The sequence below is a fragment of the Lachancea lanzarotensis genome, scaffold LALA0S03 (genome assembly GCF_000938715.1).
Source record: "Lachancea lanzarotensis genome assembly LALA0, scaffold LALA0S03, whole genome shotgun sequence".
Taxonomy (NCBI): domain Eukaryota; kingdom Fungi; phylum Ascomycota; class Saccharomycetes; order Saccharomycetales; family Saccharomycetaceae; genus Lachancea; species Lachancea lanzarotensis.
In genome coordinates this window covers 145,664-172,422 of record NW_019212881.1, presented here as the reverse complement: position 1 = coordinate 172,422, position 26,759 = coordinate 145,664, and the positions used below count along the sequence as shown (strand labels likewise).

General features: G+C 43.9%; 15 protein-coding genes across 15 annotated transcripts; 8 read left to right on the top strand and 7 right to left on the bottom strand.

Moving 5' to 3' along the window:
- Positions 1-294: 294 nt before the first annotated feature.
- ACF2 (LALA0S03e02014g1_1) lies at positions 295-2,613 on the bottom strand (the record flags this gene model as incomplete). Its single annotated transcript, XM_022773129.1, has 1 exon — positions 295-2,613. One exon carries the CDS (start codon positions 2,611-2,613, stop codon positions 295-297), a length of 2,319 nt encoding a protein of 772 aa, XP_022627634.1.
- A 503-nt stretch (positions 2,614-3,116) lies between these two features.
- Positions 3,117-3,746, top strand: RMP1 (LALA0S03e01992g1_1; the record flags this gene model as incomplete). Its single annotated transcript, XM_022773128.1, has 1 exon — positions 3,117-3,746. The coding sequence occupies one exon, from the start codon at positions 3,117-3,119 to the stop codon at positions 3,744-3,746; it is 630 nt and encodes a 209-aa protein (XP_022627633.1).
- Positions 3,747-3,757: 11 nt separating this feature from the next.
- Positions 3,758-4,660, bottom strand: SPE4 (LALA0S03e01970g1_1; the record flags this gene model as incomplete). The annotated part of the gene is made up of 1 exon (XM_022773127.1): positions 3,758-4,660. The coding sequence occupies one exon, from the start codon at positions 4,658-4,660 to the stop codon at positions 3,758-3,760; it is 903 nt and encodes a 300-aa protein (XP_022627632.1).
- Positions 4,661-5,732: 1,072 nt separating this feature from the next.
- TRM82 (LALA0S03e01948g1_1) lies at positions 5,733-7,085 on the top strand (the record flags this gene model as incomplete). Its single annotated transcript, XM_022773126.1, has 1 exon — positions 5,733-7,085. The coding sequence occupies one exon, from the start codon at positions 5,733-5,735 to the stop codon at positions 7,083-7,085; it is 1,353 nt and encodes a 450-aa protein (XP_022627631.1).
- A 92-nt stretch (positions 7,086-7,177) lies between these two features.
- Positions 7,178-7,507, top strand: LALA0_S03e01926g (LALA0S03e01926g1_1; the record flags this gene model as incomplete). Its single annotated transcript, XM_022773125.1, has 1 exon — positions 7,178-7,507. One exon carries the CDS (start codon positions 7,178-7,180, stop codon positions 7,505-7,507), a length of 330 nt encoding a protein of 109 aa, XP_022627630.1.
- A 129-nt stretch (positions 7,508-7,636) lies between these two features.
- Positions 7,637-10,327, bottom strand: SEC5 (LALA0S03e01904g1_1; the record flags this gene model as incomplete). The annotated part of the gene is made up of 1 exon (XM_022773124.1): positions 7,637-10,327. One exon carries the CDS (start codon positions 10,325-10,327, stop codon positions 7,637-7,639), a length of 2,691 nt encoding a protein of 896 aa, XP_022627629.1.
- A 1,043-nt stretch (positions 10,328-11,370) lies between these two features.
- LALA0_S03e01882g (LALA0S03e01882g1_1) lies at positions 11,371-12,447 on the top strand (the record flags this gene model as incomplete). Its single annotated transcript, XM_022773123.1, has 1 exon — positions 11,371-12,447. One exon carries the CDS (start codon positions 11,371-11,373, stop codon positions 12,445-12,447), a length of 1,077 nt encoding a protein of 358 aa, XP_022627628.1.
- A 659-nt stretch (positions 12,448-13,106) lies between these two features.
- On the bottom strand, positions 13,107-13,415 carry SMD3 (LALA0S03e01860g1_1; the record flags this gene model as incomplete). Its single annotated transcript, XM_022773122.1, has 1 exon — positions 13,107-13,415. The coding sequence occupies one exon, from the start codon at positions 13,413-13,415 to the stop codon at positions 13,107-13,109; it is 309 nt and encodes a 102-aa protein (XP_022627627.1).
- A 193-nt stretch (positions 13,416-13,608) lies between these two features.
- PEP3 (LALA0S03e01838g1_1) lies at positions 13,609-16,341 on the top strand (the record flags this gene model as incomplete). Its single annotated transcript, XM_022773120.1, has 1 exon — positions 13,609-16,341. One exon carries the CDS (start codon positions 13,609-13,611, stop codon positions 16,339-16,341), a length of 2,733 nt encoding a protein of 910 aa, XP_022627626.1.
- A 252-nt stretch (positions 16,342-16,593) lies between these two features.
- TAF10 (LALA0S03e01816g1_1) lies at positions 16,594-17,187 on the top strand (the record flags this gene model as incomplete). Its single annotated transcript, XM_022773119.1, has 1 exon — positions 16,594-17,187. The coding sequence occupies one exon, from the start codon at positions 16,594-16,596 to the stop codon at positions 17,185-17,187; it is 594 nt and encodes a 197-aa protein (XP_022627625.1).
- A 492-nt stretch (positions 17,188-17,679) lies between these two features.
- Positions 17,680-19,155, top strand: CDC37 (LALA0S03e01794g1_1; the record flags this gene model as incomplete). Its single annotated transcript, XM_022773118.1, has 1 exon — positions 17,680-19,155. One exon carries the CDS (start codon positions 17,680-17,682, stop codon positions 19,153-19,155), a length of 1,476 nt encoding a protein of 491 aa, XP_022627624.1.
- Positions 19,156-19,222: 67 nt separating this feature from the next.
- On the bottom strand, positions 19,223-21,250 carry GID11 (LALA0S03e01772g1_1; the record flags this gene model as incomplete). The annotated part of the gene is made up of 1 exon (XM_022773117.1): positions 19,223-21,250. One exon carries the CDS (start codon positions 21,248-21,250, stop codon positions 19,223-19,225), a length of 2,028 nt encoding a protein of 675 aa, XP_022627623.1.
- Positions 21,251-22,048: 798 nt separating this feature from the next.
- STB3 (LALA0S03e01750g1_1) lies at positions 22,049-23,521 on the bottom strand (the record flags this gene model as incomplete). The annotated part of the gene is made up of 1 exon (XM_022773116.1): positions 22,049-23,521. The coding sequence occupies one exon, from the start codon at positions 23,519-23,521 to the stop codon at positions 22,049-22,051; it is 1,473 nt and encodes a 490-aa protein (XP_022627622.1).
- A 925-nt stretch (positions 23,522-24,446) lies between these two features.
- On the top strand, positions 24,447-25,496 carry STM1 (LALA0S03e01728g1_1; the record flags this gene model as incomplete). Its single annotated transcript, XM_022773115.1, has 2 exons — positions 24,447-24,452; positions 24,708-25,496. The coding sequence occupies 2 exons, from the start codon at positions 24,447-24,449 to the stop codon at positions 25,494-25,496; spliced, it is 795 nt and encodes a 264-aa protein (XP_022627621.1).
- Positions 25,497-25,787: 291 nt separating this feature from the next.
- PCD1 (LALA0S03e01706g1_1) lies at positions 25,788-26,744 on the bottom strand (the record flags this gene model as incomplete). The annotated part of the gene is made up of 1 exon (XM_022773114.1): positions 25,788-26,744. One exon carries the CDS (start codon positions 26,742-26,744, stop codon positions 25,788-25,790), a length of 957 nt encoding a protein of 318 aa, XP_022627620.1.
- Between the last annotated feature and the right edge of the window lie 15 nt (positions 26,745-26,759).

The window sequence follows — 26,759 nt, the reverse complement described above, 5'->3', positions numbered from 1 at the left end:
AACACCCATACATTTTTATGAAGATTGGCTTAAGGTCTGTACTAGTAGAATAGACGTCGATGGTAGTGTGTCATACAGCTTTCTAGACCTTGCAGTTCCATTTCTTATCTTCAGCTCTGTTGTATCACCATTTTAAGCCCTTTCTTGTCATGGTTAATATACAAAGTGTCAGCGACAGACAAATGACAGCGAAAATAGATCGGAAAGCTCGATAAACCTACAACAGTTTACAAAAGACTATATACAGAAATTTGGCCATCATTCAAATGCAACGCGGATGGTCACTGAGCATATTCATATGAAGGCACCTGAATAAGTCAATGACCAAGTCTTACTTTGTCCAGGGTCCAAATAATTATTGGAAAAAGATGAGCCTGCGAAAAATGAGTAGGAAGAGCTAGGGTCAGATAGAGCCCGATTTAGCATGATGATACCTCTCCAGCCGTCTTGCACGTTGTTGACGATTGCAGCAAGTTTCTCGTTCCATTCTTGATCGACAAATGTGGGTGAACGTATAAAACTCGAAATCGACGTGATGGGAATGGCGTGAATCATCTGAATGTATTGTAACTCAGTTCCAAAATAGGTAGTGTGGTCGATCTTGTTTTCAAATAGAATGCCACTCACCTTGTTTGGGATTATTTGGGCCGGCTCGACAGTGTTGTTGTCAAGATACAAAAAGTAACTGTTGAGGGACCCCTGCATGATTCCAAGTTCAAGATTACCTATGTTCTCCAAATTCTGGTTTCCGGTGACATTACCCCAGAGCTTCACGGCATACGCGGCGTTGACGTCTTCGGAGCTGGACTCCTCATCCTTACCGTCTCCACTGGGGAATAGACCCTTTGCCCACGAATGACCTGCGAACCAGTCAAACGATCTGAAGACTGGGAAGTATTGATCTGCAGAGTTCGTGTTGGAATAATCTCTCAAAAGGTTCTCAACCCACGTCCTGTTCTGACTTAGCCAGTTCCCGCCATTATCGCGGTCAACTTTGGCTAGTATGGCAGCTGCAAGGACATGGTATCCATAATGGAAGTGGTGGTCGTTGTAGTACGAGTTTCCGAAATCCTGAGAAGAACTACCAGATGAGATTATACCACCCCATGTGGTATCGTATCTCAATGGCAGGATCTGCGAATTGTTTATGAATCTCGAAAACGCTGACTTTAAATTACCCATAAGTGTGTTGACCAAGTTTGAGTCCTTGAGAACGTACTGACAGCTGTAAAGAGTCCAAGCATACTTTGCTAGGATTTTGCCACCAAAGTACATTGAATCAACATTGGACTCGTTGACGACATTACCGTTTGCCTCGGATTGAGCAGCGGCTCTGATGTTGTTGAGAACGTCGGCAGAGTATTGAGGGCCAGACTTACCTGATATGGCCGAGTAAGGATCAAACCCAATCTGTGAGGGTACGTTGACTTGCAGCTCAAAAGTGCTCGTCAAATACCCTGTCATTTTTCCCATTGTTACGGAATCAAGACTTGAATTGATTCTCCGGCTTGCCATAGCAGATGTAAAAGATGCAACATGGTGGGGGCATGCATACATCAATGTCTTCCCGCCGTTGCTCGAGCCGCTCAACCCGTAAGAAATGGTGTATTGGCCAGTAGTACCAGACACGGAGCCAGATAAGGTTCCACTATTTGGATAGCAGCCGGCAGCAGCATCAATAGCAGAGTTGGTGTCAGGAACAAGTTGGAAGATACACCCGTTAACGCTTTTATTGCCAACAATCTGATTTGCATTGGACAATGCCAAGGCAAGAGACTGGCCAGAAGGAACAGTGACGTACAGAGACCAGGTAACGTTATTCTGCAAGACAATTTTGTATTTTTGAATTCCAGAACGAGGTGATGTTACACCTACAACGCTTTTATAACCTATTGGCGAAAAGAGGCTGGGAATCATATTGTAGTACACTGCAGAGGCAAAGCCCATACCTTGAACAAGTGGAACCAAGATAAACTGGTTTTGATTTTTAATCACTTTGACGTGGGCTTGCAAATGTGTCAAGTTTGTGAAGCCCAACGACATCTGTCCGACATTTGCAAAATCAGTTGCGCCGAACACAAAAGATCTGAGACCAGCGGGTCCAAAAAAGTATTCAGGTGGATTACCACCGCCAAAAACTCGTTGGGAGGCGCTGATGTACGACACAGCTAAACCTGCGTAAGCGTCTTTCGACCAAAAAAACGAGTAAGGATGAGTCCATGCAGGGTTCGTTTGATCGCCAATTAGCATGTTTCCATAAAACTTGTTCGTTTCTGTGGCTTTTCCACTGATGGTTGTATTGGCAGGTAATGGAACTGGGTGTGAGACCCTTGAGAAAATTCCAAGAGGAGCATCGGTGGAGATGGGTGATTGGAAGATGTTGTCGGCTTGAGTTGTAGCTGACATTTCACTTGTATTTAGTCTGGCGGAGCAAAGAGTTTTTGAGTTAGTCGAATTGCCCAGGAATCTAGGTGGGAGGGCCGGTGGTCGCCTAATCGGCACCGAAGGAGCCGTAAGATTTGGTAATTTGTGCGAAGCATCTGGCTCTACGTTGCTGATATGCAAAGAAGCCAATTCTTCCGGCAAAGGCATAGGTGGTCTTTGGTATGACATACTAATGGTGAAAGCTGAGGTAGCTAGTTGTTTTGTCTTTTTTTTTTGTATTTTGTTATGATTATCGCCTGGATCGAGCAGATTTATGGTTTAGACCTATAACAGATCGGTTTAGATGTTTTCAGGAGCTTCCTCAAGGACAGTCCTCCTTTTATAGCTTTTCAAGAGTGTCAATGGCACAAGAACGAGTGGGATCACAAAAAAAAACTGCTCGTTACGACGACAGCGTCAACGTAAACATAAACACAAATGGTAGTCTCTATATTGTTGTTAAAAAGCCTCTCAGTTCATCTCAAGATGACGTTTTGCGACGAATCTGGGCTTCGTAGAGGATTTTACAGTTATGGACGTCGATTGAGGGCCTCAAAACTGTCTTTTGTCCAGTTTGTTTGCTGACAGGGCTGAGATGAGCTCGAGAGATCATAATAATATCAGAATATATAAAGCTCATCTCATCGCTAGCCAAACGTAATGTAAGAGAAAAGGTATCAAAACGATTGAAAATGGTGTCCAAAGAACATGCTTTAGCTCATCAGCTTCATCAGGAGCTCCGATATATATTGTTGATCTATCACAGGAACAAAAACCAGCATAAAATGGCGATTTGGTGGAGACACTTTAATGAACTCAAGCGTAGTGCTGGACAAGTGTTAGTATTGATTCAAAAAGACAAACTTAAAAGGTCAGAAGTGACCAGGTTGTGGAGTTTAGTGGTCAAGCTGCGAAAACACCAAATTTCTCGAATGTACTATAGTTTCAACGGTGTAGTTGGCCTAGGTCAGTTTGTCACATTAGGAGTAGTGCTCATTGGAATTTTGGCCAAGATTAACGCTCTTTACAACGATATCTTTGAAAACTACAAATCAAACTTTGAATCAATCGGGTTGCTGAAACAGTGTGACGTTCCGGTTCCATTGGTTATTACCAACACACAATTGGGCCTGTTTGCCGATGAGGAATTAGGCGAGGAAGTAGAAATTCAAGAACAAGTTCCACCAGAGCCCGAACCAAAAAATGCATCGCACCTCCATGCAAATGATGCTATACCAAGGCAAAACCTTGTTAAGAAATTGAGGAACAAGAAAAACAAGAAAAAGAAGAAATCAAGCGCCATGGACGATATTTTTGGATAATCTACAAGCTTTTATGGATTACGTGATCTATGAAGTTTATGATGAGCCCAAGTGGGCAGCACAAATGATGCCGTGTGCATCTGTGTATTGTAGTAACGCATCTGGGAGTGTTCCGATTTGGTAGGCTGACGAACTGCGTGCTTCAAGTCTGTTCTCTCGTGCTTGGCACAAACGATCAAACCGAGCTGACCTGACGTGTATGTGGGGACCGTGGTGTAACAGTACTCGACTTGTGCAAATACAGAGCTCGCACTAGCCACAAGGTCGCAGATGTAGTCCAAATTTAACCACATGTTCTCGGACGCTTGAGCTATCACGATACCGTCTTCGTTGAGCGCACTATGCAGCAGCTGGAAATATTCCTTTTGGAAAAACGCACCAGCGGGACCTTCCGGGTCTGAAGAGTCTGTGATGATGATGTCATAACGCTGGTCGGTTTGGGCAACGTCTCGAAGGAACTGAAACCCATCTTGCAACTCAACTTGAACCTTTTCGTTGCCAAATGCGCATGCCATTCCTGGAAGGTATTTTTTCGCCAATTTTATCACCGTTTCGTCTATCTCCACCAGAGTTGCGCTTTCGACACACTTGTGCTTGACGACCTCCCGCAGCACACCGCCGTCACCACCTCCAACTACCAAGACATTCTTTGGGCTCCTATGTGCGTACAGAGGAATGTGCGAGATCATTTCTTGATACGCAAATTCATCCCGCTCTGTGGCCTGTATAATCCCATCCAAAACCAAAACGTTGCCATACGTGGCACTCTGGAACACCAAAATGTCTTGGAAAACACTTTTGGAATGATACAGGACTTTCTCGACCTTGAGTTCTAATCCCTGTCCTGGAAAGCTTGTTTCGTGAATTTCACGGAACCATCCATCTTTAATGTACTCAATATGTTCTCTGGTCATGCTGAAGCTCACCACACTTTGCTAGTTGGCTTTTTTCCTCGAGCCAACCTTCAACTCATCGCGGCTTACAAGCTAATCTCTATATCTCGATGAGTATGCGAGGTATATTTTTCACCGGAGATACTGAAAAATTTCAACGTCAGTAAAAAGCGACGGGAAAATATGAATACACGACAAACGCTGTCATCGGATGGAAAGTGACGAGGATGGGCGTTGTACGATCATACTCCAGTGTGGTAACGTATTTGACCTGTGGGTAACGCCCAAAACTGGTCAGTAGTCATGTCGTCAACTTACAAACTCAATCTTCCCTGAGACAATAACTTATGGAAGAAGCATCGATACTTGAAAACGGTCAGATTTCCCAATGTCTACGGAGGAGTGGTGAAAGTTAGTCTACTCTCCAAAGTAGGAAGGCAATAAGATGTGGAACAATCAGCTTTACGAGCGAGCCCAAAACAAAATGTTGCGTTCACCAAGATAAAGGCTAATCAAGGCTTCAACGAAAGCTCTTGTCATTATGGAAGGAATCCCAAACAAAATATTGGAGGTATGTTGATATCTGATTGCCACTCAAAGTTTCTCCCTGCCCTCACATACTCCCGGTCATTGTATTCATGTGCAGCAATAACGATTTTGATACTATTCAAAAGGTCTGGGTCTCAACATTATCACCAAGTTACAATGCTTTCAATGTTTTTAAACACTCATTGAAGTTTCTGGGGCCAAAGGAATAACTATTATCAAAGGGCAACGAGATTTCACATTTTTCGAACAATGTAATGATTCGAAAACACACCATTGACTAAGACCAACCAATGAAAGTGTCGAACTAGTCCATTCTGAATCACCTGAACGAGCCGATAGTCCTAAAGTATTCAAAATGGTCTGTAACTCTACGCCAACTTCACTATCGTTGCTCGTCTTCGGCGATCTAAAATTTTTTGGTAGTACTATGGCATAACAGATGAGCTGAGTTGAAGAAACTACAGGCGATGAGATGCTCATCGTCATATAAAAAACGACCCAAGAGACCTCCATTTGTATCATTATTGTTCAAGTCTTGAGAGAAATGCTGCATCCAATCCAGTCCACTGTCATGAGCCGTGACGGCTCTGTTGTGTTTTGCATCATCAAGAACATGATTCAGGTATTTCAATGGGATTCGACCAAGAGCGAGTTTCTGGCCATTGGACAATGGCACGACGATCAGGACAAGACGTCAACTATCCAAAAGACGGTTTTAGAGGAACAGAAACGTCAGAGAGCCGAAAACGAAGCTAAGAGACGTAAACTCGATAAGGAAGAAGCAGTGCCAGCTGAAACTGATAAAAGCTCCAGTAAACTCAAAGACGCAAAAGTTCCAATTCCTGGAACGGGAGCCCCTCCTGTTTATAACCACATTCGCAATTTGGCCTTGTCAAGGAACGAGAATCTTCTTTTCGCTTGTGCGGACTCTGACAAAGCTCTTGTTATTTTCGAACTTGACTACAAGAAGGAAAACTGTTTAGTACTCAAGAAACGTCAGCCACTACCGAAAAGACCCAACGCACTAACCAGTACCACTGATGACAAGCATGTGCTTGTTGCAGACAAGTTTGGGGATGTATATGCGGTCGATGCTCACAGTTCAGAAGTTGTGAACGCTACAAACGGCGGTTTAGAGCCAATTTTGGGCCACGTTTCGCTTCTTACGGCTGTGGCCATTATTAGTGACGCAGATGGAAAGCAGCTGCTTGTCACTGCCGATAGAGACGAACACATTAGAATCACACACTACCCGCAGACCTACATCGTCGACAAATGGCTTTTCGGCTCGAAACAGTTCATTTCCACATTGTGCGTTCCAGAATGGGGCACGAACCTCCTTTTCAGTGCTGGTGGTGACACTTTTGTAAGTGCGTGGAATTGGCAAACCGGCGAGCTAATTGATAAACTTGATATTGGTGAATTGGTGGAACCATATCTAGGAGAAGCCCAACTAGCACCCAGCAAGTTCCAAGACGAGTCCAATTCCGTCGTTGAGTACGCCGTGTCAAAACTGGTAACGTTCTCTACACTGACGTTTGTGGCCTTTTTCGTCGAACAGACAAAAGCCTTGTTCATTTGCAAGGTTGACCCTCTAGTCGGTAACCTAACTCTAGTGCAGACGATTGAAATGTCGCTCAATATAGTGTCACTGTCTAGTGCACTTTCGGCAGACACTCTTATGGTGACACTAGATCACAGTGAAGCAGAAGATGGACAACTTGTTTCATATGTTACCTGGGATGGTTCTGAGTTTTCTGTGGACGGTAAGAGAAACATAAGCTTCCACAACTACATTATTGATAACCTCGTGGATAATCCAATTGCGAACACGGAAGCTGACGACATTTATCCTTTGTACAACGTCGGATCTCTGAGGAAACGCGCTGAGAATTGATGGTCTTCACAAGAGCTCTCCATCTCACTAGGCCGATCACTGATGGTTAGCGAACTCGGTCTTCACCAAAAGCATCATTTAAAACGTATCTTATGTGTAGTCTTTTAAGTAAAATAACTAGACATCATCACCGTTCAGGCGTTCGGTTTAGTTTGACAAGCTTCAAGAAGAGACTAATGCCGGGATCAACTTTACAGCAAGACTCAGATCCTCGAAGCTCAGAATCTCACGCTCAATCGAAGGCCGAAGCGCTACCAAAGCAGTTATTGAGCGAGCTCTTGAGTCTCCAGGATGAGATTATAAGCCTTCACACACAGTTGAAGACCGATAACGCACAGATTAGAAAAGATGTATCAGAATTCTGCTCAATTGGTAATGATGATGTCCATGCAGCAACAGAACCTAGTGTTGAGGGCCCGTAATGCTCAGATGAAATGAAAAGACGAAGTTTCAAGCGTTAAGGCAATTTAGTCCAATGAACATGTTGATTGGCAAACGGTAGAATCATCTTCCTTGAACTTATTCTTACTGCACGTCCACTTACCCGTATATCACTTGAAAGAAGCAAATTGCGCACTGGTCTTCTTCAGATTAGCCGAGACAATTGGCTCAGTCTCATCAATGCACCTTTGCAGCCTGCTGTTATCATTCTGGAAGCAATTGTGAAGACAGGCAAGCAATGTTACCTCGGTTTCTTTCTCAAGGAGTGTGCCCAGCATTCTCAAAAGAAACTGGACATCAATCACGATTTGCAAAAGAGCATCTGACGAGAGATTCCCTATGTATCGTTTCAAAGCCTCAAAGAGATATTTGGAGATGAAAACTTGAGACTCCTTAAGTATACGACCGATCAATTGGGGTCCTATGCGGAAGCACTCGCTGTGTACACTTACTAAGTCCATCAGAGCCTCGATCATGTAGTCACTTACGCGGAATGAGTTAGAGCTGTAAGTTGCCCAATTAATTTCATAAAAGCGCTTTTCCAAAATATCTCGAATGCTTACCTTTAAGTCCGACAGATAGTTTCCAAAAATTGACGACTCCATTTTTGACAATAATGTGAATATTTCAAGGTTTTTCTTGCCCAGCTGTGTTTCGAAGCTTTCATCAAAGTATTGAAGAATCTGCGGGAAAATTTGTTCTCGCATGTACTGCAAGTTTGTCAAAGTCAGAATAGTTTTCGATGTCCTGGGGTTCTCTTTCTCCTTGGCAGCGTCTTTGAGTACAGATTCTAGCACCGCTTCCATTGACACTATTTGTTGCACTTCTATTCCCGACAATAACTGACGTGACGGATGGGAAACGACATATATTCCGTTGAGTACTGGTAGCTTCTCGTAGGAGAAAAGAACGTTTCTAATCGTGGAAATGCTCAATACCTGGAACATATAGATCACCTCAGGAAAGCGGGTTATTCCATAATCCTGAGCACCGAGGGTTCGGTACATGGGCTCTTCTTCAAATGTGTGGAAAGCGGAAAGGTCTTTGAATCTTGTGGCTGATATAGCAGCAACGGCCTTGTTGAGAATGAGAGAATCTGTTTTTCTCAAAGTGTCAATAGAGTTTGAAGATACGCTCAACTGTGCAATCTCTGTAGTAAATTTGAAAATTGGGTCAACAATTTGGGGCAGGTACCTCAGACAACCCAGACAATTAGCTTTCGGGGGGACAAAACCATAATCGCTGGGTTCTCCTGTCTCCTTCTCGTTTTCAACTTCACCTAGAAGTGAGGCCTGTGATGAATTGAAGAGTCTCCCAAGTCCATTGCATAATATGTTAACGTATTCTTCACCCCTTCTTCTAATATCTTGCACATCGCTTTCCTTAAACATCAGAAAGCTCTTGTAACCTCCTTGGCTTTCGAAGTATGTGCCTAAAATGTCATCCTTCTTCTTGTCATTAAGCAAAGACGTGCGATATGTTCCATCCAGGAATTTCTCGACATGTTCCCAGAATTCGACAAAAAGGTCAGACTCAGAGCTCAAAAGAGTGGTATATTTTTTGATTACAAGCCACATCTCGATGATAACGACAGAATCGCATAGTGTCATATTTGTCTGGGCCAACTTTGCTGCTGGGGGCAATTGAGCGACCTCGGCCAGAGCCGGATCAATGAAATGCTCGATTGAATGATAGTAGCTTAGATCTTCACTGTCGTCTGAAGCAGTCTTGGTGACCTTCTGTTGTGCGGCAACAATGGCAGCAAACATCTTGGATATTAGATCCTTCAGGTTTGACTCAAAAATGGTGAGTTTCTTATTGATCCATTGAAGAATCGGACTTTCGTCAGAGTCTAAATCAAGTAGTCTCGATATAATTGGCAGTAGTCTGTCATGGGCTTCGCCATATTGTAGATTCATTAGTGATTCCCACATTACATTGCGGTAACTACTCATCGTGAATTCTATTTGCTCCCACACTTTTAATAGAACGGGTGATCCATGACCGGCAGCCGAAAGGTCGCGGTAGATTGTACGTGCCTCTTGATAGTAAGCCATTAATTGAGGGGCATTTTGATCCAACAGGCTTTGTTTGAGTTGTTTCGGTATGTCAAAGAGTTTTTTATTTTCTTGGACAAATGCTATGGTAGCTTGAATATTGTGCAACTTGGAACTGGTATCGAGGATCGGTTTGACCTTTAATGCCACTTCCTGAACCGTATCATCGACAGCAACTCCCAATTTTCCCGTTCCTAGCTCCTTGTTATCTTCCAATGAGAACCGTTGAAACTGTTCGTAAATCCTGTCTAGGTTGTTTTTGGATCTGACGTACTTCGAAAAATTGTTCTGGACTAATGCCTTGAGATCGTTGCTTTGTGACTGTAGTGAGCGATCCAAAAGATCTAACGAAGAGCTCAGATCATTGAAACTGTCTTGGGCGTGCAATCCTCTAAGGTAGAGTTTCGAATTGAATTTTTTAGAGTTGATGTAGTAGCGGTAGCGCTCTTCTGGAGGAATTCGGGAGCTCGTTAGTAGATCCTCTAATCTCAATTGTGGGTTCAAAGGGTCCTCAAGGTCTGCTGTTTCGATAGCGCTATTTCGGCCTGCACTATGCTCGTGCTCCTGCCGAAGGAGCTCATTCAATACAGCGTATGATACGTCCACAGACTCCAGAGCCTGTGGCTCTTGCAGCGTGTAAACGACACTGGAATCCTCCAACCACGACGTTTGTGGGTCAAGATCCTTGAGCTGGTATACATCACAGAGATCCTGATCTGAAACAGTAAAAGCTTGATTCACCATTGCGAAAGTGGCTCTTGAATCTTGTATGAACAGACCTTGTCAGCGTGAACTTGGTTGGCCCGTCTGTAGTATCTTGACCTTAACTTAGAGGTATAGTTCATTACGTGGTCACGTTTTCGATAAATCACGCCATTTCATTGAGGTAGTAATCCAGTCAATCCTCTAGGTGCCGCCTAGATATTTATTTCCTTGACGGTGGAGAATCCACGTGAATTAGAGAAAGAATAACGTCATTAAGTATAGAGTAAAAGTCCGAAACGCTCGAAATTCCACCATCATCGCTTACAAACCCAGGACGATTCAGTAAAGAGAGATCTTTGAAGCTACCAAAGGGAATGAACCATTCTTTAGCAAGTGAAACAGTACGAAAAGAGGCATGTAGAGGGCTTGTCCCATTTCAGCTGTGTGTGAGCCTCTTGCTGGTGTTTACAGTTGCTTTTCTATAGCCTTACCTACATTTTATCACCAGCTGTGGTTCAAAAAAAATGGTCTGCACCCATCGTGCTTCACTGGTCATAACCATGAGGAACTGTGACTCTATAGACATTTTTCAGCAACGGACGGATGTCGATGTGCATTTTCAGACTCCATTTCAATTTCATTAAATTGGAACGAATTCTGAGTCTCGATCAATTTTTCTTCCACCGACAATCTTAAGCGATCATATCCCTGACTCCATATTTGTAGGCATCTCAAATAGGATGTTCGATTTCGCTGGAGCTCTTCTCTAGGTTCCAGACCAACACCCACGCTCTGATTACCCAATTTTTGATACCACATTTTATCATCTTTGTATTCACTATCAATTTCACCACCTTCGTGCTAGAACTTCTAATCGGGTTCCGTTTCACTTTATCTAACCCATCAATAAGGACTAACACCTTGTGTGCCAAGAAATTATATTTGGCAACAATGTACGAGCCATACCTCCGCTGAAAATCCGTTCTGCGCAAGCCATCTTGCTGTATAAATACCACGATGGGTTCACCTTTTTGCCACACAACTTGAAAATCAAAGACGGTTTCTCTCGTCAACAAGAACCGATGGGCGAAAAAGTGTTGGTCACCGGTTGCAATGGCTACATTGCTCTCCATGTTTTGGACATTTTGTTGTCAGAAGGATACCATGTAATTGGAACAGCGCGTTCGGAAGGTAAAGGCGACAAAGTCAAGAACTCTTTTGCCAAGTTATACCCACCTGCCAAATTGGATGTTGAGGTGGTTACCGATATCAGCCAACCGGGAGCTTTTGACGCTGTTTTCAAGAAGTACCCAGATTTGCAGCATGTGGTGCACATGGCTGCGAATTTTTCGTTTGGGTCCGACCAGAGCAACGAAGAAACGTATTTGATACCCTCTACAGAAGGAACCAAGAGCATTCTGAACACTGTGGTGCAATTGGGTCCTAAGGTCAAGACCTTTGTGCAAACGTCATCGTTTGCAGCAATCAGAAACGAACACAACAAAACAAGTGTACACACCGAGGCCACTTGGAACCCAGTTACCTGGGAACAAGCCAGAACAACTTCGCTACAATCGTACTGTGCATCGAAGAAACTGGCTGAAAAACTGGGATGGGACTTTGTGCAGCAGCACGCCTCGCAAGTCAAGTTCAATTACACCGCAGTGTGCCCACCATACGTTTTGGGCCCGCAGATGTTTGGTTGGGGATTGGACGGTGAAAAGCTGAATACATCTGCACAGATTGTGAATGATGCGGTGAATTCGACGCCATCGTCTAAGGGTCCGTTCGATAGCCCCTCCGCTCTCACTGCTGATGTTCGCGATGTGGCCTTATTGCATATGCTTCCTTTGCGTAGCGAAAAGCTCGCTGGTCAGAGACTAATCCCAGTAGCCGGTGCAAGCCTTGCAAAACCTAACTATGATGACGGCAGATTCAATCCACAGCGTATCCTAGACGTTATCAATGCCAGGTTTCCCGAATTAAAGGGCAAGATCGCCGCTGGTAACATTGAGGACAACAAAAAGGTACTGGACAAGTCTTACCACTACAACACGGACCTCACTTGTAAACTCACCGGCGTCGAGTTTAAGAGCTTTGAAACTACCGTCGTTGACTCTGTCAAGCAGATTTTGGAGCACCGTCGCGACAAGATATAAAGGTAGCACAGTTAAGGAAGGTATGTAGGCGTAGTATCTATACATGAAGCAAGAACTTATTACATTATTTGAAAAGCGACTATGATCTGACTAAGTATGTCTATCTCAGCTTGTTGCAGCGGTTCTTTAAGATTCGAGAGACACGATCAGTAGTCTCCGATTTCATATAAGGTGCAAGGAAAACCCATCATTTTGTACTAAACGTTACCGATGAGCACCAGTTCACTTTTAAGTGAAAATCACCCAGTCCTCATAAACTAACCCGTTCGCTCACACCTCATCTATGACCGTCTCACTGCCTCCGCTGATCATCTACACCATGTAAGACATCTTTTATTGAATATCATCTTTGATACCAGCTGCATACATTATATCCCGATAGTCACCTGAGTAGATATAGGAAACAGCGACGAGGTTGAGTTCTGGCCGTAGGGTCACAAACGTGCTTGCTGGAACAATTGTGTAGCGGTAACAGCCATTGCATTGATATTTTTCTCACTTTCATGAACACCTAAGTAAGAAGAAATACTACTTCCGATGTTGTGGTATTACAACTGCATGCAAACTGTTTATCATATTCCTCTCGTCTATTCCTCACGTTTTTGTCTTATTATACATAGTTCGTGCTGTGCACAAATTCAGGTAGCACACGCCACTTTTCATCTCCTCTTGGGGCCCCGAATAGGAGGTGGAGGTTTGGAAACGGGACCTTGCTTGAACATAGGCGCATTTTTCAAAATGTCGGGAAGCACGAAGAACCGTATATTAGAGCCACGCACAAATACGTGGTCCATTCTTGTCACACTACCATCCCTGCCAGTTGCAGTCACGTCTCGCAGCTGAGCATTCATATTGTCTTCGCTATCTACCAACTTTCCACGATATAGCTCACCGGTGGTGAGCTCCAGTGATACTATGTGCCCCTGAGACTCCGTCAAAAGCTTAATAGGTATCCCGTTGACACTCATCTGTTGTGAATCTAGTTTACAAACGTCCTGCGATTGGTAGCTCTGAACCTTCACTAACTTTCGGTAGTTTTTGGATGTTAGATGGATGAGAGAGTCCATTAATATTTAATAAAATACCATACTATAAGTTAAGTTTAAAGATCATGCAAACTTCAAGTTCAGAGAACCTAGGTAATCAAGCTCCTTTGGTGCTATGAAAGCTATAGTCGAACATGTACAGCTACAATTTATCCCGGAGATCGACAGCAACGTTGCTTCACTCTGTGTGGAACAAAATGTGATGTGCTTTGCACTGAAGTCAGGATACTTATTCGTTATAGACCTAGCCACACCTTCAAAGGTGACGAAATTCCGATTCCCGCTGCTGGCAGCACCTCAAGAGAAAGTCCTTAAAGTTTGGATGGATTCCAGGGCCTCAATGCTTTTTTTGAAAACTAATTTTGCCAAATACTACAGTCTTCCAAGAGCCGTTCTGGGGACAGACAATTCAGACGGGATAGTACACTTGAAGAGACTTTCAAAAAAGAGCACCGATATCTTAGCTGTAGCATGGGTGGGTGAAAAACACATTTTGTGTGGGACTTCAGATGGAAACGTCTATTGGGTCGATCTGGAGCATGAAAATGCGATCTCAAGGGTGTTCAAGTCCAAAACACCGATTGATGGAATCATTTACAAGAAGGGACAAGCTGCATTGTTGAGCAGTAGGGACAAAATATGGTTCTGGAGTAAAGCTAACGACCCTTTGAAAACTTTCACTGGGGATATTGCCCCAGAAACAGAGGAGTTCGAGCAACTGGACACAGCGACAGGGAAAAGACTAACACTTCATAACGACACATTTGCCTGGATTGGTGGCCCGGGTGTGATTTTTGGGAGTGTTAAAAAATCAAATGATGTTTTGAGCAGTGCTACTGTTCTGCTGGCTGCTGAACTGCCTGCTTCAACGCATAAAATCAAAGACATTTTTCTAAGCAAGTTCCACATACTCATTTTGAGAGGAAACGAGATGACCATAGTGAATAGACTCAACAACGCAGTAGTGGGACAGAAGACCATCTGGACTAACGGCCCGGAAAAGATCTTAGAGTTTACGGCAGATTATTCGCAAGAGCCACCCACTTTTTGGTGTCATTCTATCAGCAACATTTACGAAATCATCATACAGGATGAAGCAGAAGGTATCTGGAAAGTTCTCTCTGATCAGAAACGCTTCGATGAAGCCTTGCAGCTTGACAATTTGAACTTGGAAGAAAAAAACCAACTGTATCTTCGCAAGGCAGATCATCTTTTTGCATTAGGCAATTTGGAAAAAGCTGCAGAGAGTTATGGCAAGTGTTCTATCGTCGGTACCGGGGAAGTAGCACTTAAGTTTATGAAGATTCCGACGGCAATGAATGCATTGCAAACCTATCTTCTTACCAAATTAGATGTTGCCAAGACGAAACCAAACAACGAAGTGCAGCTTATTCTTGTTACCAACTGGATAGTGTGGAATTTTGTGCAAATGTTGAATTCGATTGATGAATCTATATCATCAGAACAGAATGCTCAAAACTTAGAGCCTTTGCACAACGGTAAGAATGACTTAAAGTCTACATTTGCTACGTTCTTGGAACAGAACGTCTCCGTCCTCGACAAAGAAACGATTTACCAAATAATGTCTCACCAAAATCGGAAAATGGAGGTTCTAATGTTTGCGAGGCTCATAAAGGACTACAAATATGTGCTATCTTACTGGATTAGGTCCAAAAACTGGTACGAGTCCTTAAAAGTCTTAATGACCACTCAGGATCTCGAATGCATTTACAAGTATGCCACTACTCTGATCACAAACTCCCCTGATGCTACTGTTAACGCTTGGATGCATGTTCCAACAATAAATCCATCGGAACTTGTGAATCCGCTGCTCACTTACTATGCAAGGTATCAAAAGCTGACCCCTCAAATGAGTTCGCTGCATACTAACACAAATTACGCGCTGAAGTACCTTATGTGGTGTTTCAAGAAACAGGAATACCAAAGCTCACTCGAACCCGTAGTTTACAATGCAGCACTGTATATGATGATCGCCTCTCATGACGCCAAAAACAGAGAAGACGAAATCATAGCATTCATAGAAAATAACATGGGGCATTTTGATAACGACTTCGTTTTACGATTGAGTAACAAGTTTTCGAGAAACAGAGTTTCCGTTTACTTGTATTCGCAACTAAAACAGTATGAAGAGGCGGTGACGCTGGCAGTTGGGAAAGGTTTATTGGACGATGCAAAATTGGTTGTGGCCAGCTTGGAAGTGGATTCAAATTTTCGTTTGCGCCGTAAGTTGTGGTTGACTATCGCCAAATTCATGATGTGCGACCAAACTGATATCAAAAGCACTATCAAATCTATTTTGCGAGATGCCAATGATACTTTGACGATAAAAGATCTGCTACCACTCTTCAACGAGATCACAACGGTTGCGAATGTGAAGGATGAGCTTATTCGTAATTTAGAAGAGCACAACGCGGCCATGATCCATGTCACCCAGGAAATTAAAGAGTCAATCAAAATCAAAAAAGAAATCGTCGAGGATATTGAGCTTCTCAAAACCCGCTATCAAGCTCTCGAGCCCGGTGCATCGTGTGATGTCTGTCGCAAGGTTCTTCAGACTCGTAAATTCTACGTTTTCCCCTGTGGACATTCATTTCATACCGATTGTTTGATGAAAGAGATATTGCAATCATCCGACTACGCACTTCGAAACAAAATTGAAGTGTTCCAAAGAGCTACGATGAAAAATCGGGTCAAGGATTTGGTTGCCCTCGAAGAACTCGACAAATTACTATCCACCAAATGTTGTTTTTGCAGTGACATTAAAATAAACAGCATTGATGAACCACTAGCAGTAAACGAAATCGAGCAAGAAGCATGGAACATATGAAATCAAGTCGAATATCCTACGCGGTAATCAAGCAGATCGCATTAGCGGCAGTCTATTGGAAGTATCATAGCGGTCAGTAAATGGTTCACGTACAGAATGATTTATCAAAACTGGCTTCCAAATTGTCAAATTGACAGAACCAAACTAACAAAACGTTTCCGAAATCCGCATCCAGCACCAGCCAAGAGTCGCTAGTATCTGTCCCCACTGATCTGGTACTTTTGCATTAACAGCATCATATTTAAATTGAAAATGACTGATCAAGGTCTAATGGGCGATGAACTGAACGTCGACGAGGAAATTAACGAATTCGATGATAATGAAGAAGCTCCAATAGATAATGATGCCTTATTTCCCGGTGATGATGCCGAAACCGAGCAAGAACCAAAACTAGAAAACGGTGCTGGCAATCTTTTTGAAATTCCCGAATTCACTCGGAAAGACAAAACGCTGAACGAAATACTTGACATGATGGAGGACAATCCGCCAATTATCCCAGATGCGGTTATCGACTACTATCTGATGAAAAACGGATTTGACTGTGCAGATGTGAGGGTGAAAAGACTGTTGGCACTGGCTACGCAAAAATTCGTCAGTGACATCGCCACAGACGCTTACGAATACTCCCGAATTAGGTCTGCAATCACAGTTCACAACTCCAACAACGGCCAGGCTAGAGCCAGACAGCTAATTTTGGGCCAGCAACAACCGGGACAGCTCACTCAGCAGCAACAACAACAAAACGAGAAAACGAAAGCTAATAAGGTGGTTTTGACCGTAAACGATCTCAGCAGTGCTGTCTCAGAATATGGACTAAATGTAGCGAGACCTGATTTCTATCGTTAGCGAAGAGTAATGACGTCCGTTCTACAAATGTTCGAAAATCGCAATCAACGCCAATGGTGACAGGTGATGACACGAAATTCAAGCTACGCATGAGAGCCTGTGGAATAAACAAGACGTTGTACACGCTAACATAGCAACCGCTTGGTTGTCTAATGAAATTTTCCTAAACTTTGTCACTCATTATCAGTCTCATTGATCGGAATTTGGACTACCTATTACCAAAGGAAAGGCAAGGGCGACACGGAAAGGCTTACGACAGTGGTTTTTATTGCCTCAGTGGCCATCATATCCTGGAATGGATAGCTTCAAGGCAGGGATCAACAACGGTCAACTATTCACGTGTGAAGCATTAGCTATAGGCGTAAATAATGACTTGTGTTTTGGTGATTAAATTAACCAGAAGTTACATGCTTGTTTCTGGCAAACCTTCAATCGCAAGGACCGCTCAATCTCCATCTATCCTAACCCGCAAGTCTCTTCTGCTCATCTATAATGCCCATTGATTACTCCAAGTGGGACAAGATCCAACTTTCCGATGACTCTGACATCGAAGTTCATCCTAATGTCGATAAAAGGTCTTTCATTAGGTGGAAGCAGCAAAGTATCCATGAGGAAAGGGCCAAAAGGAACCAGGATATCAAGAACTTGGAATTTCAAGTACAAATGAATTCTAGACTTAACCAGAGAGTTGACAAGATGGTGGGTCAATTGAAGAATGAAGATTTGCTGAACAGAGATGTCGTACGAAAGTTTCTGAACGCCAACTTTGACAAAACTGAACGGGGTGAAGGTGACAATGTTGATCCCAATATGCCACCTTACAATGAAATGGTGGAGGATTTGTTTGAACAATTGGAAATCAACGCCAAGAAGGCTAATAAAGACCCTAAGAACGGAGCCGTTATTCGCGAGATGATCTTTGAACACCGTAAGAAGATCGACGCAGTAACTGAACAGGCTCACGAGAGATTAAAGCAACTTTACAAGGAAAGGGCATCGCTCATATCCTCTGATGATATCCATACCGGTTTTGATAAAGGCTTCATCAACAAAAAATCAGAAAAAGACGATGAGGAAGCCAGCAAGTACCTGCCATCGGCCAAAAGTACTGAAGTCGCATTACCCCCTCCACGTCTTGAATTTGTCAATTACGAAGATGATGTAATGAAGCTTGCCCCAGAAACCATTGAATTTGGGAACATATCGGTGAAAGATGTAAAAAAATCAGAGCAGTTTCTACTGAATAACCTCCAAATCGTATCCGAACAACAGAAAGATGCTTTGATGATGTCTGCGTTCGAATATCAGATGGAAAATAAAAGTGAGAAGACTTATCAGACAATCCACCAGTCGGAGCTTCTAGGCTATGTCAGGGAAATGTACGATATGAAAAAGATTCCTCATTTACAGGCCGAAGAACTTACAAGTGTGATCAAGCTGTTCTTTCAGAGAGTTTTTTATAACAAAGCCAGTGACCAGGGAAAAAAGTCTTTCCTGGATTCTGTACAGGTGAAGTTTGAGCACATTAAAAACCGTGTCAATGTCATGCAGGAAGAAGAATCACAAGAAGGAGTGGAAACCATTCAACTCAAATCGCTTGATGAGTCTACAGAATTGCAAGTAAATCTACCACAATTTGGTTCAGAAGATCCAGAAGAATTAAAAAGAATAGCAGCGTTCGAAAAGCTTCCCCCAAAAATGCAAAGTGCTATCAAGACCCAAAGTTTGGATAAGATCAATGAGGTTTTTGCCGAAATGCCACTTGAAGAAGCTGAAGTCGTGTTGGAAATATTCAACGAGGGAGAAATCATCGGAGTCAATGCTTTATTGGAAGATGAAAGTGAATTTCGAGAACTCCAAGCACAATATCGGGATCAACCTTCCGCTGAGGAAAGTGACCCGAGCAGCGTTCTAGAACATAACTTTGAGAACACTGTTGAAATCAACACCTCTGACGTTGTTGATTAATGAAACTTTTAAATATACGCTATTTGCTTTGTACCTAACGCCCATGAGAAAATGTGTGAAATAGTTTTTAACAGAAATCATAGCTTGGGAACGACCTGCGAGCCCAAGAGTTTATTTTCCATTTGATGATGCCATAGTCCGTACCAATGACTAGTGAGCTGCCCTCTTCATCCTCCATCCAGTCAATTCCTGAAATATTATTTTCATCATTGGAATTAGCAGACAGGTCGCTTCCGCGGGAATAGCGAGGAGCCGTTGGCGAAGCCCTGCTTGCATGAGGGCGAGATCGCGACGTGAGCGACTGAAATAAGGGATCGCTGGTGTCGCTATAGGCATCCACTACCTCGACGTCGTTTTCGAGAAAGACGTCGTTATTTTGGTCGGCTGTAACAGGATTGGTGTTGCCATTGTTCGACCCAACCCTTGTATCCTCACCGATATAGTTATAATTGTCAACTGCCCGGTAGTTTGGTGCTAAATATCGCGACTCCAGAATTGACGGATCAATTGATTCTAAGGAAACATGAGGAGTGTTGGAAGAAGTCGAGAATCTTCTCACTCTGAAGGAAGAAGACCTTCTACTTCTGCGCCCCACATTTTCAGGCTCAACAATGTCCTCATTTACACTGCCAGTATCTGAGCAATTGCTAGTAGAGTTCATTGCTTTCGGGTAGGGAACTAACTGCGGTTGAAGTTCCTTTACCGGTATGCTCGAAGCAAATGTGGTATGTGGATCGCTCAATTGAGCGGGCAAAGAGCTTCTTCGAGAAGGTAAGAGCGGCTCTCTGTCCCCCTTCGAAGCAGTGGTGCTATCTGGTATCATGATGACTTGGTGATTCATGAAGTTGCGCGTGTCGATTACGTGCACGCGCCCGTGATGTTCAGAAACGAAAAGCAAGTCGTCCATTCCCTCACTAAATTTGCAGACCCGAAATGCACCATTTTGAGTGTACTTGCGTGTCGAGTTGATTTCAGCCATCGGTGATTCCATTTTCCTGGCATCATAAACCCAGCACGTTCCATTCTGGAAAACAGTTGCGAATAGCATGTCGTTCTCACTGAAGCTTGTATAAAATCCGTGATCTCCTCCGGGAACTTCGTATATGTTGTCCACGAATCCGGACCTGTCAGGCATCGCATAGCGCGGAATGCGTTTATTTCTGATGAATGAGCTGCCCCATTGGGGCTGAGAATCGTATCTCAATGAGAAAAACCCAGTAAGCTCATTTTGGTGATAGATTGCGAATTTGCTAGAATCGCCAGACGTTATAAGGGTCTTGCCGTCGTGAGATAAAGCAGCGTTATTGAGAGAAAATTTCAAATCTGAATATCTTTTGGTTAGTTCGATGCCTCGATTACTCACATCGCATTGATATAAATGGGCATCATTGTTACATGCAAAAAGGTCATACTGCTGTGTGGTTCTGGGATGGAGAAGAACGCAGTTGTTGATATATTGACCTAGTCGATACGTTAAGCATGTGCCACTTTCTTCATTGTACAGAGACAGTAAACCTTTCCAGGTTTCGCTGTTACTGTAGGTGTTATGATCTGAAAGCACGGAACTGCTTCCAAGTCTAATAGGCTCAACACCCGAACCAGCAAAAGTCTGGCCAGCAGATCTGCTTGGTGTGGAAGACGTGTTTCGAAAGAACTGGCCCCAATTACCGTTGTCCTCAGCACCCATCAGACCGCCCGAAACGAGAAGCCCGTTTCGTTCTTGAAAACATCGGGATTTGAAATCGAACTCAACCAGTTTTCGAGATGGCGATTGCAGCTGTTCCTGAGAAAGAACTTTGGGAGAAGAACTTCTCCTTTTCCGGTTACGGATCGAAACCTTCGTTGTTCGAAGTTTTGTTCCAGAGCTACTGATCGTTGTATCGAGCACACGAATAGAATGGTCGTAAATGTAATAAATCTTACCGGGCTCACTGGTTGAATGCTTGACGCAATCTCTCAGTTGCCAGTGATTGATGGAAACACGAGTATCGTAGAGTTTCAAAGAAGGCATCAGATAATTTTGGAACACTTTGCTGGATCCCCATTGGGTCTCATTGGAAAAACCAGGACTTTCAAGCTCTTCTTGAATGGTCATTTTGCGGCCTTTAGGGTACTTGAATTTCCAGGATCAGATTGATAGCGAGCTTGGAATAATAAACACACAAAGTATGTATAATGAGAGCCCTTTGAATAATGTCTGTCGCTGATTATTTGAAAAATCACTATCCAGACCAAGAGGCAGACGAATGTGATAGACAAGACCAGTTTTCTCAGTTTTTGCAAAAAGAGTGACCAGGCTTGAACTTCTAGGCTCTGTTCCAGACTAGCTTTAAGCAAAGCGTTTGAACCCGTTTTGTTCAAGTATCAACAGATATGTTTCCCTTAGGTCAGACAACTTAGTGAAAAAAATAAAGGGATAACGAGCAAAAACCCATTCACCTGAACCGGAAAAAGTCGATAAGTTTAGCGGCGAGAACAAGAGCTGATGAGAATTGCCCTAATGTGCTGATAATAGCAGATTTAATGGTTTGTGCAGGTGGTAAGTTTATTCGACAAAGGGGGGACTCTCGATGTCCTTTATGTCAACCGTATGTTTTTTCCCATTTAAGTTTCCATGACATCCAGACTAAATTAGCTGACGTAATCTAAAAGATGAGTCCGAATCCGTATCATATGACAGTCAGTAGACGAGTACTGGTCACGTGCGGGAGGCTTTTTTGGTAAGTCAAAAGGTCCACCAGGGTATGCTGGTGAAGACATAAGTCCATGGCTCTTATGAGCCGTTTCGCTTTAATTTGTCTTGACTTTCCTTGTGGTCATAAAAGCTATCACCTTCTTTTCGTATATGAATTCTTTTATTTCTCTCAGGGTTTTTTTAGTACCTTCTCTTTTCTCATGACTTCAAGCTCATCAGTAAGAAAGCAGCGTCTTGAGTCTCGGCCTGAGGCTCCTGTTTGAGATTTGCCGCAGACTGGGACTTCGGTATTGATTCTGAGCCGCCAAGCAGCGTGGGTGGGCTCAATGACAGATGAGACGGCTGTCGTTCCAACCCGGGCCGGTTCGTGGCCAGTGAATGCGGGGACTGTACTTGTGGCGGTGAACGTATTTGGGATGTAGCCCTGCTATTTCTCAATGATTCAGCCCCGATGTGTTTCCAGTCCTCCTCGTCCGTGTCGTCGAGACGATCGAGATCCTCATCTTCTTCGATGGCAGCACCATCATCTTCGCCAATCGAGCTGGACAACCCATTTAATCCTGAAGATGGACTGTTCAGTCTGTAGTACGACAAATCCTTATTTTGACTGGAATCGATAGCACGTTGTATGGGACTTGACTTGTGGTTGGCATGCGAAAGTAAAGTGGACCGCAAACTAGATTCTTTGGAAAAGGATAACCGCGGCTCACGACCGCGGGTTTCTGCATCTTTGGCGGTTTTTGGCCCTGAAGAGCCCGTTGCGACCTTTGTATTTTGCTTATCAATGACATTGGCGGGCGAAGAAAGACGTCTCGTGATCGCTTCGAGACTGGCATTGGAGCCTCGGAAAGAGCTACGTTTGCTTACCGATGCTGACCGTATTTTTGAGGATGAGCGACGATGACTCTTTAAAGAGGGTCTCAGACTCGCGGAGCTGTGCAATGCAGCGGCTTCATGGTCTAGTTCGTCCGGAGGTGAGTTTTCAGCATACACTACAATGCTGGATTTGCGTTTTTTGAAAAAATCGTAGCCATTATCATGAAAGTCGTTATCGTCATCAATTTCGTCGTGATTTCCTGCCAAATCGCCCACGTTATCATCGTATTCTTCGTCATCGAACGCAAGCGCGTTTTCGTCCAAAAACATGGCCGCTCGACTACCGCCACGTAATTCCAGCTCACGTTTGAGTCCTGCTGCTCCTGCTGCTTCCACTTTTCTAGTCTGCGATACCGAGCTGCTTTTGCGGCGTTCTTGTGACATCAAGTCTTTGATTTTACTGTTGGCAATGTTGGTGGCCTCGCGTTCCTTATCAAAATCGGCTGCATTCTCGACTTTAGTGGCCGACCAATGCCCCCATCCAATCTTAGTGAACACCACACAACTTGTCCTGTCACCCATTTCAAGTGCTGCCATGATAAGTCTTCTCTGTTTGGACGCCGATAGCTCCGCAAATCCCGGCATTTGCTTGCAAAGCGCTTTAGTTATAAATCGGATAGCCAACGGTCCTTCTGACAGCAACAACTCCGAGATCTTGGCGGGTGACACCAGCAAATTGTTGGTCGTGGTGATGCTATTGGACCCGGCTGTTTCCACAAGCTCTTTCTCGAGCTTTACGCCATCCGTTAGATCGGTTTTGGGACAAAGGTCAATTTTGTCAACTCCGGCTGTCATTGTAATTTTTGAGCGTAAAATGTGGCTATTAAGACCTGAGAAAAAGCTTCAAAACGTGTGGTCGTGTTATATTTCGTCTACTAATGTTATTCCAGCGCCTTAGACACGCTTTATGATGTGTTTCGACGCGCAATTGTTTGACATTGATTGTCCTGTTTGTTTGACCGTTGTTGAAATTAATCTTAATATACCACTCAACTTGACTCATAAATAAGGCTTATCAAAGATTCGTGGGGGACTCTCTATGAAGAGTCCAATTTAAAATACGGCACGTGACTCTAGCCGAACAGTAGAAAGACGGAATAAGAATTACCAAGAATGTTTAAAGAGCACGAGTGTACTGGTTTTTATGTAGAATGCATTTTACTCTATTAGTCTGACGGTACTATCCATTTCTTTCCGTAAGTGGCGCAACAGGGCATGAGAAAACTCCATAATTCTGTACGATAGCATTGTTTCCAGTTTGTTTCCAGTTTGTTTCTAGTTTCCGATTGTTTCCCGTAAGCTTTATCTCGGCTGTTAGCTTCCAAATTAAGCGTTACACACGAAAAAATCCATGTGTCATATCATACGTATCAATCTCTGTTCGAACCCTCCGAGTAGCGCTATTTTTTTTTTAATTTTTGTCTTCGTCAATGATGACATATCCGAAAAAGTAGTCCCCTAAGGACCACGTTTTGCGCTTCAGACTGAGGTTTGCGCACCTCGCGACGCAGCGTTTTCTGGAAGGAGCCACAGGCTGGTTGCTACCCCTAGTGGTCACTAATTTTTCACCACTGTGAGGGAAACGCACCAATACCAAACCCATCGGCCAAAACTAGCGCATCTAAGAAACCCTTTTGAAGGTCGACTACGCAGTAAGATCTTGGAAAGTCTTGGTTCATATACTCTTGAGTTGAGCTTATTGATCAGGAATCAATAAATTATGTCTGTACGTATTTGATTTGCGTTCTTTTCCCTCCCTGGGCCTTTTGGGAATTACCGTGGTACCGGGTCCAAATCCAACACACTGTTTGCATAACAAATGCAATTGGCGACGACAAATAGCATTGAGGGCACCAAATAGCATTGAGCTCAGCTTAAATGCGGGCTCTGTTTTGCCTTGGCTTCTACCTTGTGTCCTCAACTTTTCCCCGCCCTTCCAACCTAATTCATCTACTAACATGGACAATTCTCTTTTGTGCAGAACCCATTTGATTTGCTAGGCAACGACATCGAGGACCCCTCCGCGGCGGCTCCTCTACCTCCAAAGGAGCTTGTCAAGAAGACCACATCGTCCAAGAAGGCCGATGTGCCTCCTCCATCTGCTGACCCATCCAGAGCCAACAAGAACAGACCAAAGCCAACCGGCAACGAAGCTGCTTTCAGAGACAAGACTGGTGGCAGAAAGGTCAACAGATCCAAGGACGCTCCTGCTGAAACTACCAACGCCAAGAGAAGCACCCACGCTGCCAGAAGATCCTCTGACCGTCAAAACAGAACTGGTAAGGTTGACACCGACAAGAGAGTCAGACAAGGCTGGGGTGACAACAAAAACGAGGTGACCGAAGAAGCCGCCGCTGAAGTGGACGCTCAGGCCGAAATCGAGGCCGACAAGGCTTCCGAGGAAGCTCCAGTTTCCAACAAGAAGTCTTTGCAAGACTACTTGGACGAGGTCAACAGCCAAGGACTAAACAAGAGCCCTGTTTCCAAAAAGACCGTTGACCAATTGGAAGACGCCGAATTGTTGGTCAAGAAGGAAGAAGTGTACGCTGAACCAACCAAGGTCAAAAACTTGAAGTCCAAGCAATTGAAGTCCAAGCAGTACGTTGACTTTGACGTTAACTTTGCTGACTCCAACGCCTCCTCCAAGCCAAGAAAGACCGACACCAGAGGTGGTGCTGGTCCAAGACGCGGTGGTAAGCCAAAGACTACCAAGCCTCAAGGTGAACAGAAGCCAGCTGTCAACGCCAAGAACTTCCCTTCTTTGGCCTAAGCTCGCTCCCCTTGCAGTTTCTCCAGACCGTTTAAACGAGACATCTGTGAACCCTGGAACACGCGGTCTAGCACAACGACAAATACACGCATGCGCACGTCTTGTACCTACACTTTTTAGGTAAAGCTGTGTTTTGTAACATCTAATTCGTTTCTACCAAAAAACAATGTTTTGTTAAACAAGCAAGTACGGGCTAGGAAGCTAACTAACCCTATTACTATTGCACAAGCCTTTTCTCTACTGTAGCCTAGTGCCATCGACTAAGAATTATCTCTTCCAAGTATCTTAAACTCAAAACTCTAGTACCGAGATATCATTTAGATGCTCTTTCGGGATAACATCGCTGTAGAACACTCCACGTTGGCCGCTGATCATGGCGGTTTCCCATTGAGAACGCTGACGATCCTGCAATTGGTTACCAAACTTGTGAAGTGCGTAGATCAATTCCTCATGGCCTTTGGCCTTGGTGGTTCCGGTATCACCGTGAGCTACATCGCTCAACTCCTGCAAAATTTTGGCCGTCAAGCCCCAAACGTCTTTGCACGGTATACCTTCGGCTTCCTCGTCGCCAGAACTAGTGTCAATGATCTCGTTGAGCCACGTAGTGTCTTTGATATTCTCATTAGGGTAGTAGTAGTGTTGCAATTTCCACGTCAATCCACCCCATTTGGCTGTGTATAGTTTCCGGCTCACGTACTCCGCGTGGAATCCAGCATGGGTATGCCTGTGAGCAGTGAAGTCCGCCAATGGAACCGAAAACAGGGACGTTGTCTCCCCAGGATTGAGTTTGCCGAAAAATTGGGATCCATCCAATGGTACTTTGTACCGACTGTCTAAAGGTGTTCCTGCGTTGTATAAAAACGAGACGATGGGTTTAACACTTAAGAAAGTTCGTGATAGGAAATGCGGGAACTTTGTGGTGACAGCTTCGATCTTCATATTGAAATTTCGTAAAAGCACTTCTTCGTCCCTGGGCAGCCCTATTTCTTCTTCAGCTTCTCGTATTGCCACCATCGTAGCAGACTCTTCTGGGAAATCGGCCTTCCCACCGGGCAATGATACATGTCCCGAGAAACTTCTGAGATTCCTACATCTCTTGGTGAGCAGTACTCTTAGTTCACCAAACTTTCCAACAAACAGCAGAACCAAGACTGCACTTCGTCTATGAACTGGCCAAGTACTTGACACAGGCAGTACTTGCTGCACTGTAAATTTAGCAAGGTTTGTGAGAAGTTGAGCGTTTTCCATCTTTGATCTTCATGT